The sequence below is a fragment of the Mesoplodon densirostris genome, chromosome 6 (assembly GCF_025265405.1).
Source record: "Mesoplodon densirostris isolate mMesDen1 chromosome 6, mMesDen1 primary haplotype, whole genome shotgun sequence".
Classification (NCBI taxonomy): Eukaryota; Metazoa; Chordata; class Mammalia; order Artiodactyla; family Ziphiidae; genus Mesoplodon; species Mesoplodon densirostris.
The window spans coordinates 8,800,565-8,821,109 of record NC_082666.1 but is presented as its reverse complement, the minus strand read 5'-3'; the positions used below and the strand labels follow the sequence as shown (position 1 = coordinate 8,821,109).

Genomic DNA, 20,545 nt, shown 5'->3' with positions numbered 1-20,545 from the left:
ATACAGTTGGCTTCCTGAGTAGCCCTGTGTAATTGGTTTCCTGTATAATTTTATTTTATTCATTTAAAAACATTTCTGTGAGAAGGGGCCCATGGGCTTCACCAGATGGCCAAAAGGGTCCAAGGTACAAAAATGGTAGGAACTCCTGGCTAGAACAAAGTCCGCACAAAGTAGGAGCTCGATGAATGCATGGATGGACAGGTGAAAGGATGGTGCATGTCTTCCCCCACGAGGATGAACCCCCTGTGTTTTTAGGGTCAGGTTATGGTGGCTTGACATGAACTTGGTATTTAGGAAATAGCCTTGGTCAAGGTCTTTTGGAGATCTACTCCAACGATCGACACTGAAAAAGAGACATTTATTACAGAGCCCCGGGGGCTGGAACCTTTTCTTTCAGACACAGGCTCCCCCTTCAGCTTCTCTCTGTGCATCTGCTGCCTCCCCACTCGGAGGGACTCTCCTTGCACTGGGCAGGATCTGGCCACCCTCCCCTCCTGAGGGCATAGTGCTCAGTTCGGCTGACCAGCAGAGGCTGGCACCGTAGGGTCCTGAGTTCCTGGAGAAGCAGATGGGCATTCTGGTTCAATCAGTCCGGCCTGGGAGGCACGGTCCACATATTCAGGGGCCTTCCCGTGGGGTGGGGGAGGGGTTCTCAGGGAGGGGCCTGGGCTGGGCTGACCCCCTTGATGGGAGTCTGGTCCCTGGTGAGGAGTTGGGGCTTGGCCGGGCCTCAGGGATGGCAGGTGGATGGATGAGGGTTCCTCTGGGCCCTGGAAAGGATGTTCCATTCTGCTTGGTTCTCTTATTTCTTAGCATGTGAAATATCTCTTGTCTGAGAGTCACTGCCCATAAATTAGGCTGTTTTGTCAGTGGCGAGAACATGCAGGAGTCACATTGGAAACAAGCGGTCTGTCTGTCTGTCTGTCTTTCCAGCTCAGGCCGCCAGTAGGAAGCACGATGGGTAGCATGGGTGGGCTGTCACTTTGTCTCTAGGTGGGCTGGGCCAGAGTGGGCCGGGGGCGGGGGAGTGGGGGGCAGGTCAGGCCTCATGGAGGAGGAGCCCTACGCTCGGACCCCTGGACTCAGCCTGTGCTCCTCTGGGGGCCTGGAGCCCGCAGCTGGAAATCTCCTTCCCAGTAGGGGAGGCCTGTGGTTTCACAAAGCACCATGCTTTCCTTTCTTTAACGTTTAAAGTTAATTGTTTGTTTTAGGAAAAAAGAATAAGTATAAATGGATGAAACTGCAGGATTAGAATTAACACTAAGCCATTAATAGCCTTAACAGAGCGCTTGCTCGGTGTTTGACCTGACCCTAGCACTTGGCATGCATTTTCTCGTTCAGTCCTCACCTGGGCCCTCAGAGGAGGCCCAGGCCCTGGTGTCCACTGACCAGGGTTTGGACTCCCCAGTCCTGCCACTTAACTAGCAGTAAGTTACGTCACCTCTCTGGGCCTCAGTTTCCCAGGAATGAGAATAGCCTCTGCCTCACAGGGTTGTTGTGAAGATCAAGTGAGCTAAAAATGTCGTGCTTGGCCCAGCGCCTCGCTCAGCATCAGCACTCCCTGTTCACGCCATGTGCGCGTGGGGTGGGGGCCCCGAGTGCACTACCAAAGGTCGCTGGAGAGATGGGCCAAGTTGGCGACGTCCTGCAGATGGGAAGTAGGGAGTGAGCAAATGACGGTCATGGAAAAGGGTCTGAGACTCATGGCCCCTAGGCTGAAGGGCTGCGTGACTGGTTACCAGGCCGGTGGCGAGAGCCACGGCCTCTGGTTTGAGCCCGGCCGAGCAGACTGGGCTCCATGTCTGGGCTCCCCTTGGAGAGCCCTGCAGAGTGCTGGGCACTCCCTGAAAGCAGCAAAGCCCACCTCAGCCTGGAACTGGAGCAAGTTGGATCCACCCCAAGAGGGTTGGCTGGCCGTGTGCCACTCTGTCTCCCCATGGTGACTCCATCAGGCTAGGATCGAGTCACTTTGTTCAGACGGATGAGCAGCTTCCATCCATCAGCACAGCCTGGCTGAGTCGGCCCCAACCCCAGTCCGTGGGAGCTGGTTTGTCTGGTCTGAGACAGCCCTGGCAGCCTGATCCCCTCAGCTGCCTTTGGACTCTTGCATTTCTGGATTCCCCACTTGGAAGTCTCTGGGCTTTCTTGGAGGTTTCTGTTGGAGGGTCCCACCCACTTGATTCCTAGGAGGTGTTGCTTCTGTTTCAGAGGCGGGTTCCTCTCCCCTCAGGCCCATCTCTTTTTTTTTTTTTTCTTTTAATGTATTGTTGGATTCTGTTTGTTAGTATTTTGCTGAGGATCTTTGCATCTATATTTCTCAGTGATATTGGTCTGTAATTTTCTTTTTTTGTAGCATCTTGTCTGGTTTGGGTGTCAGGGTGATGGTGGCCTCATAGAATGAGTTTGGGAGTGTTCCTTCCTCCACAATTTTTTGGAAGAGTTTGAGAAGGATGGGTGTTAGTTCTTCTCTAAATGTTTGATAGAATTCACCTGTGAAGCCATCTGGTCCTTGACTTTTGTTTGTTGGGAGATTTTTAATCACAGTTACAATTTCATTACTTGTGATTGGTCTGTTCATATTTTCTGTTTCTTCCTGGTTCAGTCTTGGAAGGTTATACCTTTCTAAGAATTTGTCCATTTCTTCCAGGTTGTCTGTCTTATTGGCATAGAGTTGCTTGTAGTAGTTTCTTAGGATGGTTTGTATATCTGCGGTGTCTGTTGTAACTTCTCCCTTTTCATTTCTAATTTTATTGATTTGAGTCCTCTCCCTCTTTTTCTTGATGAGTCTGGCTAATGGTTTATCAATTTTGTTTATCTTCTCAAAGAACCAGCTTTTAGTTTTATTGATCTTTGCTATTGTTTTCTTTGTTTCTATTTCATTAATTTCTGCTCTGATCTTTATGATTTCTTTCCTTCTGCTAACTTTGGGTTTTGTTTGTTCTTCTTTCTCTAGTTCCTTTAGGAATAAGGTTAGATTGTTTATTTGAGATTTTTCTTGTTTCTTGAGGTAGGCTTGTATAGCTATACATTTCCCTCTTAGAACTGCTTTTGCTGCATCCCATAGGTTTTGGATCGTCGTGTTTTCATTGTCATTTGTCTCTAGGTATTTTTTGATTTCCTCTTTGATTGCTTCAGTGGTCTCTTGGTTATTTAGTAACATATTGTTTAGCCTCCATGTGTTTGTGTTTTTTACGTTTTTTTCCCCTGTAATTCATTTCTAATCTCATAGTGTTGTGGTCAGAAAAGATGCTTGATATGATTTCAATTTTCTTAAATTTACTGAGGCTTGATTTGTGACCCAAGATGTGATCTATCCTGGAGAATGTTCCGTGCGCACTTGAGGAGAAAGTGTAATCTGCTGTTTTTGGATGGAATGTCCTATAAATATCAATTAAATCTATCTGGTCTATTGTGTCATTTAAAGCTTCTGTTTCCTTACGTATTTTCATTTTGGGTGATCTGTCCATTGGTGTAAGTGAGATGTTAAAGTCCCCCACTATTATTGTGTTACTGTCAATTTCCTCTTTTATAGCTGTTAGCAGTTGCCTTATGTTTTGAGGTGCTCCTATGTTGGGTGCATAAATATTTACAATTGTTATATCTTCTTCTTGGATCGATCCCTTGATCATTATGTAGTGTCCTTCCTTGTCTCTTGTAACATTCTTTATTTTAAAGTTTGTTTTATCTGATAGAGTATTGCTCCTCCAGCTTTCTTTTGGTTTCCATTTGCATGGAATATCTTTTCCATCCCTTCACTTTCAGTCTGTATGTGTCCCTAGGTCTGAAGTGGGTCTCTTGTAGACAGTATATATATGGGTCTTGCTTTTGTATCCATTCAGCAAGCCTGTGTCTTTTGGTTGGAGCATTTAATCCATTCACGTTTAAGGTAATTATCGATATGTATGTTCCTATGACCATTTTCTTAATTGTTTTGGGTTTGTTTTTGTAGGTCCTTGTCCTCTCTTGTGTTTCCCACCTAGAGAAGTTCCTTTAGCATTTGTTGTAGAGCTGGTTTGGTGGTGCTGAATTCTCTGAGCTTTTGCTTGTCTGTAAAGCTTTTGATTTCTCCATCGAATCTGAATGAGATCCTTGCTGGGTAGGGTAATCTTGGTTGTAGTTTCTTCCCTTTCATCACTTTAAGTATATCGTGCCACTCCCTTCTGGCTTGTAGAGTTTCTGCTGAGAAATCAGCTGTTAACCTTATGGGAGTTCCCTTGTATGTTATATGTCATTTTTCCCTTGCTGCTTTCAATAGTTTTTCTTTGTCTTTAATTTTTGCCAATTTGATTACTATGTGTCTTGGCGTGTTTCTCCTTGGGTTTATCCTGTATGGGACTTGCTGCGCTTCCTGGACTTGGGTGGCTATTTCCTTTCCCATGTTAAGGACGTTTTCGACTATAATCTCTTCAAATATTTTCTTTGGTCTTTTCTCTCTCTCTTCTCCTTCTGGGACCCCTATAATGTGAATGTTGTTGCATTTAATGTTGTCCCAGAGGTCTCTTAGGCTGTCTTCATTTCTTTTCATTCTTTTTTCTTTATTCTATTCCACAGCAGTGAATTCCACCATTCTGTCTTCCAGGTCACTTATCCATTCTTCTGCCTCCGTTATTCTGCTATTGATTCCTTCTAGTGTAGTTTTCACTTCAGTTATTGTATTGTTCATCTCTGTTTGTTTGTTCTTTAATTCTTCTAGGTCTTTGTTAAACATTTCTTGCATCTTCTCAATCTTTGCCTCCATTCTTTTTCCGAGGTCCTGGATCATCTTCACTATCATTATTCTGAATTCTTTTTCTGGAAGCTTGCCTATCTCCACTTCATTTAGTTGTTTTTCTTGGGTTTTATTTTTTTCCTTCATCTGGTACATAGCATAGTCCTCTGCCTTTTCATCTTGTCTGTCTTTCTGTGAATGTGGTTTTTGTTCCACAGGCTGCAGGATTGTAGTTCTTGTTTCTGCTGTCTGTCCTCTGGTGGATGAGGCTATCTAAGAGGCTTGTGTAAGTTTCCTGATGGGAAGGACTGGTGAGGCCCATCTCTTCTGCCCCTGGAAATCCTGAAAGTTTTTTTTTTTTTTTTTGCGGTACGTGGACCTCTCACTGTTGTGGCCTCTCCCGTTGTGGAGCACAGGCTCCGGATGCCCAGGCCCAGTGGCCATGGCCCACAGGCCCAGCTGCTCCGCGGCATGTGGGATCTTCCCGGACCGGGGCATGAACCCATGTCCCCTGCATCAGCAGGTGGACTCTCAACCGCTGCGCCACCAGGGAAGCCCTGAAAGTGTTTTTGCTTATTAATAACCATTGTCTGTCATCATGTGCTAATACAATTTGTTTTTAGTATTTTAATATTTCTTTGATTATTTCAAAGGGATGTGGAAGGGGGGAGTTAAATGTGTAAGTTCAGGTCACCATCATGAGACAGCTGGTGGCTGCTGCATTTGCTGCGGTTAATTTACCTACTGTAAAATGCACTCATTCCAAGTGTACAGTCCTATGGCTTTGTGGATTTCTGGGGCTGTGTAACCATCACCACATCCAGTTTTAGCACATTTCCATCACCCCAGAAAAATCCTTTGTGCTCATTTGCAGTCAGTCCTGCCACCACCCCAGCCTCTCATTGATGTGCTCCCCCTCTCAATGAATTTGGCTTTTTGGACATTTCATAAGAATGGCCTCATATTGTACAATCCTTTGTGTGACTTCTTTCACTTAGCATGATGTTTTTGAGGTTTATTCATGTTATACTTTGTATCAGTGTTCCATTTCTTTTTATTGCTGAGTAGTATTCACATTGTCTATCCATTCCCCAGTTGGTGGGCACTTAGTTTCCAGCTTTTGGCTAAGATGAATAAATTCATGTGCATGTCTTTGTGTGGACATATGTTTTCATTTATTTTAAAGATAGCTACCTAGGTGTAGAATTGTGGGGTCATTTGGTAAGCTGATGTTTAACTTTTTAAGAAACTGCCAAAATGTTCTCCAAAGTGGCTGTGCCTCTGGTACCCCGAGCCAGAAGCCATGCATCCTCAGCTGGTTCCCCGCCCCCCCCCCATCAGTTTCTGTTGCATTTCTGTCCTTACCATCTCTCAGTCTGTGTTCTTCTCTTTGGGGTCACTGCTGCCACTTTAGCTCAGAGGACCCTCGTCTCTTTCCTGATAATTGCAGTTGGCTTCCAGCTGGTCCCTTTGCCTTCTCCTTTCCTTCCCCCATTACATCCTGATCGCTTTCCTGGGAAAAAGCTGGTGGTGGCTACAGTACTCTGATGTTCAGTGATGTGATAAATGCCCTACTAGGGGCATGTACACGTTGGTATGAGAGCACTGGTTCTCGTTTGAGTGGTCCAGGTGCGATAACCAGGGGAAGTGACATTTGACATTTGAGCCAGGTCCTGAATAATGATGGTTTGGTGGGACGGCATGAGCAAAGACACCAAAGCACGAGTTACTTAACCTCTCTGTGCCTCAAATTCCCCACCTGGAATATGGGGGTAATAACAGGACCTACCAAGGACTGTTGTGAGCATTAGAGGAGTTACTGTAAGTGAGGTGCGTGGCACGTGGCGAGAACTCTCTGAGTCTTAGCTAGTATCCATATTATTATTATTATTGATGGAATGGTCTGGTGCACAGGGAAACACGGTAGATTCACTTTGTCTTCTTCACCTGCCTTCTTTTTAAAACAAAGGTCACAAACTCTAGTGTCTGCAGGAGCCAGGCAGGTCCCCAAGTGGCTGTACGGGCCAGGTGGGGTCTGAAAGGCACTTGTTCCAGTAAGTGCACCAGTACAAGGGGCAGCGCTGCCCAGCCCAGCTGATGGCCGTCATGCAGGAATGGGGCCCAGTGCTGCCAGAAAAGTCACAAATCCAGAATTCTGTATGAAACCTTCCAATTTTTAAATGTTGGTGATTAATTTAAAAAATACTAAAACCTGTACAAGCCTAGCTGACTACATCTGTGGGCCATATTTAGCCTGAAGGCCACCAGCTTGTAACCTTTCTCTGACGGTCTCCTCTGGGGTCACCAGCTCAAGTCCAGCACAACTCTCTCCCAGGGTGGGATTAGCTTGGGTTTGAAGGCTGGTTTTTATGAGCCCCTTTGCCTTGCAGGACTTCTCCAGACAGGTTATGTCACCGACAGAGGCTGCCCTGAAGCTCCCTGTGGCCCGGAGACTATGTACAAGAAGAATGGTCTGATGGCTAGCGTGCTGGTCACCTCTGCCACTCCACAGGTACTGGGGCTGCGGGGCCGGGCCGGGGCCGTGGGTGGGGTGGGTGGGCCGGGGCTCCTTGCAGCTGACCCAGGCCCCCTGAGTCTTGGCCCGGGGGCTGCAGGCCTCCATGAATGCCACCATTCTTAGCCCTCCCGACCAGCCATGCCAGGCGTGAGATTTGGGAGGCAGTCAGTCCTGAGGATCAGTGTGTTTTCTGAAGTCGTTCTCTTCAAAGAAAAATAAATACCTGCCTAGTCCAGTTGTAGCAAGTGCCCCATTCCATTTTGGTGGCAAGAAGGGATCAGACCTTTCCCAAGCAAAGCCGTGGCTGATTATAAATAGGTCACACATTCTGGAATGAAGTCAGACAGAAGTGCTTCCAGCTGGCCCCATGTTCCTATTTACCTTGCTCAGGAGGAAATGGCTGTAAGGGCTGGTGGTCGAGAGTGGCCTGGGCTCGGGCCCCTGCCCTGGGGGTTTGGGAGTTTGCTTTCCAAGTTCTGTAATAGAAGAGAGGCAGGCGGGGGATGGGGTGTCATCTGAGGCCTGGGGAGACCACCATGTCAGATGCATAACGCTGGGCTCCTGTGACAAATGGACAAGGGGGTGCTCCGTGTTCTGAGCTCACAAGGCGCTCACGGTCGAGCTGGGGTTTTGAAATGATCCTGTGCAATCAGCTAGAATTCATAGGAACCAATCCATTTCTTATAACCCTTTAAAAAAATTCCTTAGCTTGATCTCTGGTTCTGAAAGCAGACTTGTGGGGACCCGTTAAAATTCCCAGATGGCGCCAGTGTACATTTAAGTAAAGTTACTGCGACGTCATCACCACCACCACCTCCACCGCTACCACTGAATGTATTTGGGGCAACTTTTGATTAAATAAGGCCGCTTGTATGAGTGTGTATGTTTGGGGCAGGTGCAATGGGGTGTTACAGGAAAGTTATAAAACCTGAAATTCCAGGAATGGACTCTGTCTGGTAACTGGAGGAATCAGACTTCTCTTTCCATTTGCAGTTTACACTCCGTCTAGAGTAAGATTTCTTTCTTTTTTAGCCTCCGTCTGTGTATATATGTATACATACACATATGTGTGCAAACACACATATATACTATATCTATCTACATATATGTGTATATATACAAATATACATGTATATGTGTATCCAGAACATGGTGAGAGCTTCATAAATATTTGTTGAATGAATGAACAAATGAGTGCATGTCTAATTGAAGTGCTCAGTACATTTTGATGACTGAGTGACACGTTTATACAGATAGACACCCGTGATTTAGTGCTTAACTATATACCGGGCACTTCTTTTGCACATTCCACAGGCATGATCTCACTTAATCCTCACAGTAACCCCATCAGGCATGTGCTGTTGTTTCACCCCCAGTTTATAGGCGAGGAAACTGAGGCAGGGAGCAGTGAATGATCTGGCTTCAAATCACACAGCTGGTCAGCGGTGGGTGGGGATTCACAGCCAGGCCTCTGTGACTCTGGAGCCGCTGGTCCTGACCACGATGACATTACACTCCCCGGAAGAAGGTCAGCCCCGTCACCTGCTTCAGGCTGCTCCGTGGAAGAGGAACATGGAAGTGCAGAATGATTTATTGGTAGCCATTGCTCAGGGTCTATAAGACCGAGGGGTAGAATAGATGGCCAATTCCAGAAGTATTCAGGATTAGTCTTTATTACTTTTCAAAAGTGTAACACAGATTCTCCTCAGAGGAGAATGTTCCATCGCCCGTGGAACTTTCAAAATAGCCATGCCTGAGCCCACCCAGGCCCCTTGAATCAGCATCGCCCAGGGAGGGGATCCTGCCAGTTGCTTTGTAAGCTTCATTTTGTATGACCTGTGCCACAGCCCTGGGGAGTGGGTTCTAATGGTGCCATTTTACAGATGGTAGCTGAGGCTCCGCGAAGTGAAGAGGTCAGACAGCAGCTCGGGTGGAGCTGGCATTCTAAGCAGGCCTGTCTGACTTCAGAGCTCAGAGCTTCTTAAGATCATCTTAGAGTTTGTGGTAGCCTTTAAATGACAGAGGCCTATTGAAATCTACAGGTTTAAGTTTCTGCTCCTCCTTTTAACCTCACGTTTTCAGTTGTTGACTATTGGTTTCCCTCCCTGGCCTAAAAACACTCTAGTTTCCAGTAAGATTGCAAAGTTTTTCCAGATATAGCCATTTTGGAAAGAGTGAAATAAAGGGGAATTAATAAAAGCATATTCTCTAAATCCCGGTCCAAGATGTTGAGGTTAATGGAAACCACAAAATCCCTCTTCACAGGTTGAGACGAATAAAACCGTTTATGAACAGGGCACAGTTTTGGGGTGGTAAGCTCTACTGGTTCCCCAAAGTAGAATTTGATGGAATTAAGTAAAATTGAAGAGAAGGTGTGTTCAACATTCTGGGATGCTTACAGTGTTGGGTTTCATGTAACTGGCCACATTTGGGGAGTTTAACTCGCTCTTTTACGGGAGACCTTTCCTTTACGTGCAGGACTCCCGGTGTTCTTCTTAACAAGGGGCTCTACTAAATATAACTTTCACGCCGTCTCCAAAACTGGCCGGTTACCTCTCACCTCATCAGCTAACAGGCTTTGAATTCCAAGTGGCCCCTACATGAAATAAGCCTTGAGAGTCAGTTTAACATTTTGTATAATAATTTCCTGCAATGAATTTAAGTGGAAAAAAAAAAAAAGGTGAAACCAGGTAATGTTTGAAAAACATAACACAACAGGTGATCTCCTCAGGCCTCCTAAGATGTGAAGGGTGGGCTGTATCTTTTCACCGCCCCTCTGCCACAGAGGCAGCTGGAAGCGGTTGGGGTGTAGTGAGTGAGGGCATGTATGATTGAGGGGTAAGAGAGATATACAACTGGGCTCACATTCTGGCTCTTCAGTTTCCTAGGTGAGATACATTGGGGAAGTAGCACTGCCTCTACTTCCTTATCTGTAGGATGGGAATAATAATAGTGTGTACTCAGAGAGTTGTTATGAGAATTAAATTAGATTATGCATATGAAGTGCTTAACACAGTGCCTGGAATAGGGTAAAGCACTAAACAACAGAAGCTTTTATCATTGTAGGGTTCTGCCCCTCTTGCATCCTCAGTTCTGAGGTTTGGGAGTCAGTGATTGTGGAGTCAGCCAGACTGCTCAGGCGGCCCCATCTCTCCCTGTCCTCCGCAGGGCAGCAGCAGCTCAGACTCTCTGGAGGGCCAGGGCTGCGACTATGCCAGCAAGAGCTACGATGCCGTTGTCTTCGATGTCCTGAAAGTGACTCCCGAGGAGTTTGCTGTAAGTAACAGGACTGATGTGGGTGGCTGGGCACCACAATGGGGAGCTCGAGGGGCTCGCTGCTCAGGGTTGTTTGCTCAGATTGGAAACAAGCCGTATATCCAACAACAGGGTATTGCCGAATAAAGTATTCTTTATGAAATACCGTGTGGCATTAATAAAAGGTGATGTCTGCAGGCAGGGATAAATTAGGAGTTTGGATTAAAATATACACACTGCTCTATATAAAAGAGACAACAAAGAAGGACCTACTGTGTAGCACAGGGAACTATACTCAATATCTTGTAATAACCTATAATGGAAGAGAATGTAAAAAAAGAATATATATATATATATATATATATATATATATATATATGTATAGCTGAATCACTTTGCTGTACACCTAAAACTAACACAACATTGTGAATAAACTATATTTCAATAAAAAAATTTTTAAAGTAAAAAAACCCACAAATATTTTCAGTAGGTGTATTACAGTACCTGGTTTGGAAAAATTGTTGGAGCAGAAAAACCTTTGTACCTGTCTGGTTACAGATGCATTACAAAATTAATTTTAATACTTGTTGCATTACTATAAAGATCAAAATTAAAAAAAGAATTAAGGAAGGAATGTATAATATAATTATATGAAAGCAAAATAATAAATAACTTTGAAGGATAAAAAAACAGGAAGTTGTCTATCTAGGAATTTAACTACCTTGGAAGGCGTACACAATACGTATGGATAGTAAGTGAAAGGAGCAGGTTACAGCAGGGGTCCCCAACCCCTGGGCTGAGGACGGGTACTGGTCCGCGGCCTGTTAGGAAGCGGGCCGCACAGTAGGAGGTGAGCGGCGGGCGAGTGAGCGAAGCTTCATCTGCCACAGCCCATCGCTTGCATTGCCGCCTGAACCGTCCGCTCCTCCCCACCTGGTGGAAAAATTGTCTTCCCCAAAACCGGTCCCTGGTGTCAAAAAGGTTGGGGACTGCTGGGTTACGTCACAACTTACAGAGAATAGTGCCATTTTTAAAAAGCATGCACAGCACCTACATATTTATATTTGCATAAGAAGAGGTCTAGATCCGATGTTTACATATTCTTAAATATGTGGATACCTGTATAGCCAAACATAATATTTACTGTAGTTTCCGGTTGTAGGATTCTAAATAATTGGAATTTAATTTTTCTTCTTTTTGTTTATTTGTACTTTCTATATTTTTACAATGACTGTTTTCTACAATGATAGACAATATTATTTGAACAAATTCTGTAATTATAGATTAAAAAGAATTGTTTTTCCTTCAGCCAGTGTGTTGCTGCTGGTCGGACCCTGTGCTTCTTTGTTGTGGAGGAGCAGGCTTGGCTCCTCGTTTTGCCATGACCTGGTTTCTTCCTTGTGCACTTTGAGGGTGGAGGGAGGACGTCGGCTCTGGGGTGACCTGATTGCAAGCGCTGCCCAGGGCTGCATTTCTCTGCAGAACCACGGAAGTATTTCCGGCCATGCCCACTTTTTCCCGGTCCCCTTGCTGTAACAGGTTTGGTGCCCTCCAGGGGTCTATGGAGCTAAGTGGACCCCATCTCTTTGCTCTGCCATCACTTGCTCCCACGTTTACTTTGTGCCAGGCCATGCTGAGCCTGGCACATATGTCACCTCCCTCAGTGTGTCTGAGGGATCCTTTTAAAACCAGTGTAAAACTCTTTAGGGGCTCCCGTATACTAGAATGAGATCTGGAATTCCTCGCGAGCCTCCAGGGCCCCGTGGTCTGGCCAAGCCTCCTCTCCTGCCCCATCTCCTTGCTCCCCAGCTACACGCCAGCTGCCTTTCTTCCCCAGACTCACCTGGCATCCCCCTGCACAGGGTCCTGTGCTTCTTCTTCCTTCTGTCCTAATGGCTCTTTCCCACATGTCTCCCAGTCTCTGTTCAGATGTCAGCCCTTAGACAGGAATTTCACGGGCTAAAGTAGCATCTGTACATCACACGCTTCCCTAACCCGGCTCTGTTTTCTTCATATCTCTAATGACTGCCCAACAGTACATTCTGTAATAGTGTTTTGTATGGTCTGTCTCCTCCACTAGGATGCAAACTCCCAAAGGACAGGAACTTTATCGAACTCTTTCACGGCTCTTTCCCCATTGCCCAGAATAGTGCCTCCCTCATAGTACACGTTGACTAGAAGAATTCAGTCCTCAGAACAACCTGATGAGGCAGATTATTAGCTCCCGATTTTCTAAGAAAGAAACTAAGGATCTAAGAGATTGTTTTTTTTTAACCTGGATCATGTAGCCAGATGTGGGCAGAGCCAGGTCTGAAACCTTCATCTCCTGATTATTCACCTAATGCTGGATGGTGATAACAAGGGCAGCTCCCACTTTTGAACACCTACTTTGTCTAGGTCTTGTGCTAAATGTTTTACATGCATTAATCTAACTTACTTTTCACCACAGCCTTACAAATTAAGCATATTTATTATTTCCAGTATACTGTCACCAGTATAGAGAGGAAAATCACCTCTTCATACAGATAGTAAGTGGCATTATCTGTCTGGGCTTTAAAACCAGGGCTTCTGGCATTCTAGACCAGTAGAAATATAATCTGAGCCACATATGCAATTAAAAAATTTTTAGTAGCCACACTAAAAAAGGTGAAATTACTTTAAAATATTTTTTATTTAACTTGCTGTATCTAAAATATTATCATTTCAACGTGTAAACAACATGAAATTGTTGAGATACTTTGCATTCTTTTTTCACACTATATCTTCAAAACTCAAAGTAGTCTTCTAAACTTAAGAGTGCTGGAGACATTTCAGATCCTCAATAGCTGCTAGTGAGGCTAGTGACCACTGTATTAGACAGTGTAGTGCTAGTCTGTCCTCTCAGGCACAAAACTGTAGTGCGTCTCTCTCCTTTAGAAGACATCATGGACCTTGCTGGCTGTTGGCTCAGCCTCTATATTCTATTTGCTTTTGTTTGCTTGTTGTATTTTTTTTTTTTTTTTTTTTTTTTTGGCTGTGTTGGGTCTGCATTGCTGTGTGCGGGCTTTCTCTAGTTGCAGCGAGTGGGAGCTACTCTTCGTTGCCGTGCACAGGCTTCTCATTGTGGTGGCTTCTATTTTTTGTGGAGCATGGGCTCTAGGTGTATGGGCTTCAGTAGTTGCAGCATGCAGGCTCAGTAGTTGTGGCACACGGGCTTAGTTGCTCTGTGACATGTAGGATCTTCCCGGACCAGGGCTCGAACTGGTGTCCACTGCGTTGGCAGGCAGGTTCTTAATCACTGAGCCACCAGGGAAGTCCTGCTTGTTGTTTTTTTTTTTTTTTTTAACATCTTTATTGGAGTATAATTGCTTTACAATGGTGTGTTAGTTTCTGCTTTATAACAAAGTGAATCAGTTATACATATACATATGTCCCCATATCTCTTCCCTCTTGCGTCTCCCTCCCTCCCACCCTCCCTATCCCAGCCCTCTAGGTGGTCACAAACTGCTTGTTGTATTTTTGAGCTGTGTTTTTTAGCTTTGTGAAAGGGATGAAGCAATAATGAGGTTTAAAAATCCCTTTATAGTTGTTCCCCACGTGGAAAGGCAGAGAGTTAGGCTGCGCCTAGAACATCATTGTCCAGCCAGACCCCTTGGTGAGATTTTGGGCCTGGTTTTCTAGTCTCAGCCCTAGAGTGTTGCTCAGCCCAGCCCAGTCTGGGAAGACTGTAGGGAAGGGCAGTGAATGCTCTGAGGGTGCAGTACTAACACTTGGCTGCTCCTGCCAGAGCCAGCGTGTCTTCAGCTTAGATGTGAAGCCAGGTCCCCTGGAGTCTTTGGTCTTTGGGGAAGCATTGGAGCTGCCAGGTGTTGGAATTGAACCAGACCACCTGGTATTTTAGTTTCCTGTCTAATAATATGAAAGATAGGAAAAAGCCAGACACAAGAGTCCAATAAAAAAATCATTTGAATGATTCTGGGAAGATGGCGGTGGCGGCAGCATAGTTCTTTACTCTCCCTGAACCCCCGCATAAAAACATCCAGAACAACTGGATAGCAAACCCTGAAACCCGTGAGAACTATTTACAATAAAAGTAGGTGTCAAGTTATCCCTATCAAACCCAAAATACAAGTGGCTGGGGTACTCCATCAGTATCAAAAAGACCTGCAGAGTGTCAGCTTCAGTATAAGAGAAAGCAGAAGTAAGTATTGGGGCATTTGACAGACTACAGAATAGGAGAACCCCAGAATTTCCATCAGGAATTCACTGGAAAGTTCGGCAGGTTAATGTGAGCATAGCAACTGAAATTGACAGAAATTTTGAACACTCAGATAATGGGTGGGTGGAAGAGATCCGTGGACTAGCCCTATGAGCTCTTGAGACCAACCAACCAGGGCTCACTTCCAGAAGAAGGCTCCATATCAAAGAGAAATTCAGTATGAGAGTGGACTGAAAATGATCAGGATAGGGAAAGTTAAGGAAAAAGGAGGTCTAAATAAATTGTGTGTGTGTGTGTGTGTGTGTGTGTGAGTGAAATCTCAAAAAAACAGCTGCATGTTGTTGAACACTACATGAAAGTAACCAAATGAAGCTATATGAAGTTAGAAAAGCTACCCTGAGCCATGTTCCCCTCTAGAAAATTAGGAAAACTAATTTTACATAAAAATAAGCAACAGGGCCTCCCTGGTGGCGCAGTGGTTGAGAGTCCGCCTGCCGATGCAGGGGATACGGGTTCGTGCCCCGGTCTGGGAGGATCCCATATGCCGCAGAGCGGCTGGGCCCGTGAGCCATGGCCGCTGGGCCTGCGCGTCCGGAGCCTGTGCTCCGCAACGGGAGAGGCCACAACAGTGAGAGGCCCACATAACGCAAAAAGGAAAAAAAAAAAAATAAGCAACAGAAAATTATTGATATCAAGTCTTTCAAAGTTATTATAAGAAAAAAAGAGTAAGGACAGAATTCTGTAGATAACAAAAGCATGCCAGAAAGACATGCCATAAAACATTTAAAAACTATAACCTTTCTATTTCAAAATAAGCTAAGAGAAGATATTAAGATCACACTGTAAGACATGAACAACATAAGTCTGAAATAGAAAAATCTCAGAAATGAGGTGGCAGAGTTAGGAAAGCATTGAAAATAAAAGTTATTTTGGAAATGAATGTTGAACTAGAAGGAACACAAGAATAGATAAACATAACAGAAAACGCCTTAAGGGAGGAAAAATTTTAAGATCAAAGTAAATGAAGAAAGAGATAATAAGACTTTGAAAAAAGTGATAGGACTTCCCTGGTGGTGCAGTGGTTAAGAATCTGCCTGTCAATGAAGGGGACACAGGTTCGAGCCCTGATCCGGAAAGATTCCCACATGCCGTGGAGCAACTAACCCCGTGCGCCACAACTACTGAGCCTGCAATCTAAAGCCCAGCTCTAGAGCCCACGAGCCACAACTACTGAGCCCATGTGCCACAACTACTGAAGCCTGTGTGTCTAGAGCCTGTGCCTTGCAACAAAGAGAAGCCACTGCAATGAGAAGCCCATGCACCACAACGAAGAGTAATCCCCGCTTGCTACAACTAGAGAAAGCCTGCATGCAACAACGAAGACACAACACAGCCATAAAAAAAGAAATAAATTGGGGGCTTTCCTGGTGGCACAGTGGTTGAGAGTCTGCCTGCCGATGCAGGGGACACGGGTTCGTGCCCCGGTCTGGGAAGATCCCACATGCCACGGAGCAGCTAGGCCCGTGAGCCATGGCTGCTGAGCCTGCGCGTCTGGAGCCTGTGCTCCGCAGCGGGAGAGGCCACAACAGTGAGAGGCCTGTGTACCGCAAAAATAAATAAATAAATAAATAAATAAATAAATAAATTCATTAAAAAAAAGTGACAAATATTAATGATAAGCAAAGAAGATCCAACATACAGATAATGTAAATCCCTGAAAGAGGAGAATAAAAGGCAAGGAAACTGAACAAATACTTAAACTATAATTTAAGAAGATGTTCACAAAATAAAAAAAGATTCAAACCTACATATTGAAAGAATATACTGTTACTCCATCTTGGCTGGAACCCCTCCCCCCCACCAAGTTCATAACTCAGTTGAGGAATTCTAGCATTCCAATGACAAGGAGGATGACCCAACTCTGAACTAGATTTCCCCCTTGTATGTGACATTCCATTGATCCAATAAATAAATCTTGGCACTCAATGCAAGTTCTTGGTCATGCCTGGGCAACCCAGAGTGGTCAATACCAAGATACAGTCTTGGTAAACTACTTGGGTGAGAAAATTATAGAGAAACTTGAGGAAAGTCAAGATAGTGGTTACTTGTGACAGGAGGGAGGGACTTGTGATTGGGACAAGGCACATGGAGGAACTCTTTTTTTTTTTCTTAATTGTGAACTATATGTAACACAAAAATTACCATCTTAACCATTTTAAGTGTACAGTTCAGTTGTGTTAATAAGTACATTCACACGACTGTGCAACCAATCTTCAGAGCTGTTTTCATCTTGCAGACCCGAAACTCTGTGCCCATTAAACAACTCTCCGTTTCCCCCAGCCCCCACCATTTACTTTCTGTCTCTATGAATCTGACTACTCCAGGTATCTCATATAAGTGGAACAATACAGTGTTTGTTTGTCTTTTTGTAACTGGCTTATTTCACTTGGCATAATGTCCTTGAGGTTCATCTATATTGTTGCATGTGTCAGAATTTCCTTTCTTTTTAAGGTCAAACAATACTTCATTGTGTGTATATACCACATTTCTGGGGTCCATTCTGCCATCGATTGGGGTGGCTGTTTCTTGACCTGGATGATGGTTATAAGGTGTTCGTATTATAATTAAGTCATCAAACCATGCATTTGTTTAATGTGGTTTCCTGTTAATGTGTGTCATTTTATGGTCAAAATGGTTACGATCATTTCAAAGGTCCTTATAGTTTTAGTGGGGCGCTCTGCAGCTAGACCTCAGTCCTTCTCCCCAGTGGCTGGAAGCAGAGCACAAAGCAAAGCAGGAACTTGTCTTTATCATCAGCAGGTCATGAACATTCTTCTAGATCAATAGGTATAGATTTAATTCTCTATTTTTAATAGCTGCATAATATTCCAGAGTCTGCATGTACCATAATTTTTTTCAACAAGTTCCCTTTTTGATGGCCTTTTAGATTACTTCCAGATTTTTACTACTACAAATAATTGTTCAGTAAACATCTATATTCATCTCTGTATCTAAATGTAGATCTCTCTCTCTCTAATCTTCTTATATACCAGTGCTTTTCTTTCTGTATGAATTGGTATTGCTGTGTCAACAGTATGCTCATTTCAATTTTTAGGAGGTAATATCTAAATGTAGTGCCTGATCCTGGATGAGGAAAAACTTGCTGTAAAAGACAGTATTGGGATAATTAGCAAATTTTGAATGTGGACTGTATATTAGATAATACGGTTGGTTGTACCAATGATAAATTTCCTAAGTATAATAATTTTATCATTATGTAAGAGGATCATCTTGTTCTTGGGAAATAAAATGCTGAAGGATTAAGAGGTGAAGAGTCATAATATCTGTATTTTACTCTCAAATGGTTCAGAAAAAATGTGTGTGTATATAATTTTATATATATATATATATATATATATATACATATATATATATATAATTATATACATAAAAATAAAGCAAATGAGGCCAAATGTTAATAATGAAGCTAGGTGAAAGGTTATAGAATTTATCATATTATTCTTGCAAATTTTTTGTAAGTTTGACATTAAAAAATAAATTAAATGTTAAGAACGTTTTTTTTTTATGGGTTGCTGCCAGATTACTTTCCAAAAAGAACTGAGCAACTGATAGTCCCATTAGTGTGATGGCACTGATGGACCACAAATGGTGTCTTCCTCTTTAATTTGCATTTCCTTGACTATGATTCTAAAATGGTCAGACACAGCAGCTCTGGGAGTAGAAGCCGGAATGTATCTTTGGAGCTGATTACTTTTTGTTCCATGAGCCCTTCTGGGGCTCATTTGCATTGATCTAAATGCAAATTGAAAGATATCTTCTATTATAAGACATACCACTGATTTGCCAACAGCTTTCTTTGTTTATTTGGACTCGGGGAGAGCCTTACACTAAAAGGTTGTGGCTGGGAAGAGGGGATTTAGTCAGCCACTGTTAGAGGGCAAAACACTACATTCAACATATGCAAAAACCAGTTTGTTTTCTTTTTGGCTAATTTGCTGTCATTTATCCACATAAAACCACCTCCTCTTTTTCTGTAGGGCTGTATTGTGACGCGATCCACTAGGTCTCTCCATTCTGAAGGCTTAATCTCTACAGAAACGTTCTGTAATATGTGGAGATTGGCCATTTCCTTAAAAAGCATGGATTTGTAGGGGGCCCTGGGCTAGGAGGGAGGAGGTGAGAGAAGGGGTTAGGGTAAAGGAAGGCATTGCCAGGTGACTAGCTTAATTGGACATCCTGTATTAAGGCTTTATTTTCGAAAATAAGGGGAAGCCATTAAGAGACTTGTTCCTGAGTGTCCTCATCTCAGGCACGTGCCCTCACTACGGCAGGAACCACGAGGGCCTCATTGTCTTGTGTTTCTGTTGAGGCTGTGCCACACCCCTAGGAGCCTGGGAGCCAGCTGTGAAAAGGAGCAGGACCTGACCTTGCCCTCTGGTCCCCACTCCTACCCACATCCTCCCTTTTGGTAAAACTGCCTGCCTCCAACTTCTGGAGAAGGATTGCTCATCAGCAACCTTTTCTACGTGTGTTTGGCTTTGTAGTAAAATGACATGAAATTTATAATCTGATGATTTTACCTATCTATCTATGTATTCTTGCTCTGGACACTGCATCTTTTTTTGGCCAGAATCGAGAACATAGAAATAGGAGAGATTCTTCTGAAAACCCTCTGATTGTGTGTTTGGGACCAACCATTCCATTTTCAGTCTCGTGTCCTCTCTTGTGGTTTGTCTTGAATAAAATACCTGAACACATTTTCTGATTTATGGTCTGAGTGGGAATCAGAATATTTGAAACTCGGACCATCCAAAAAACTATGAAATGTAAAGTCACTATTTTAATACATCATTTGGAAATTCAGTAGCAAACCCTAGAACTGATGGCAGGATGGAAAGGAAGTTTTCTCATTTTCATATTAGCAGACTTTTGGTTCTTTCCCTAAGGGACACTGCAAGCATCCTGCCGGTTCTTCCGGATTGGGAGTTAACTTGAACTGTGGGAGAGATTTGCAAGGCCCTGTGAGCTCTCAGCTGAAATCTCCTGTGTTCACAAGGCCTTTCTGTTCCCCAGGATGGCAGAATTAATCCACGTGTGAGGAGCACTTGGCTAACAATCTCCACGGGTCTGGCAGGAGAAATGCCAGTCTGTTTGCACTGCCTGGGACGGAGCTTAGGGCCCTGTAGCTCTGGGCCAGACACACAAGCCTGTGGGCTTCAGCACATAGTAACCACTCACGTTGTGCTGACGTCCAGGGCCCGCTTGCCACAGGTGGGTGGACCCAGAGGTGGAAGAGCTCGGACTCCCTGGTGCCATCCACGTCTCTGCTGAGCTTCCGTTAGTGGAGGCATTTCACCTCAGTGCCCATGACGAGCACCAGCCCCTTGGAGGGATGAAGCCACCTGCTTATTTCCGTCTCCTCCTCAGCCCTGGGGATGGTATGCTTTGGCCTGCATCCTGTGTTTCCCAGAAATCCAGTGATCTTGGACCACCTTTAAATTGTGCCAAGAGGTGACCACAATTCTGCACCTGAGCCCTGGATTGTGGTTACAGCTGACATACCATGTGTGTTGCCATTTTTCTCCAATGTATTCTTCACACGAGATTTTTTCTCATGACAATATTTGCTGACTTGAGGTAACAGCCTCCTTTAAGTATTTTTTAGAGCAACTTTGAAGCATGAATGTTCAAACAAATTAATGGTCCCTTCTTTCCTAGCTCATGTATTGGGCAGGAGCCATAAGTTCATATGCCAGTACATGAGCCCATGTATGTGACTCCTCTTTTGCCAAAAAATTATGACGTGTAAACATGTATATGATCTTTGTGAAAATGCAAGACGAGG

General features: G+C 44.2%; 1 protein-coding gene across 8 annotated transcripts in view; it reads left to right on the top strand.

Moving 5' to 3' along the window:
* Positions 1–20,545, top strand: part of RALGPS1 (Ral GEF with PH domain and SH3 binding motif 1) — a 288,495-nt gene that overhangs the window by 35,755 nt on the left and 232,195 nt on the right. For 7 of the 8 annotated variants that reach the window (XM_060101203.1, XM_060101200.1, XM_060101207.1 and 4 more), the window contains 2 exons: positions 7,099–7,220; positions 10,395–10,502. In XM_060101203.1, the coding sequence (XP_059957186.1) occupies positions 7,164–7,220; positions 10,395–10,502 (165 nt within the window). In that variant the 5' untranslated portion in view covers positions 7,099–7,163. The remainder of the gene's footprint in view (positions 1–7,098; positions 7,221–10,394; positions 10,503–20,545) is intronic. The other variant, XM_060101205.1, reaches the window with a different exon arrangement.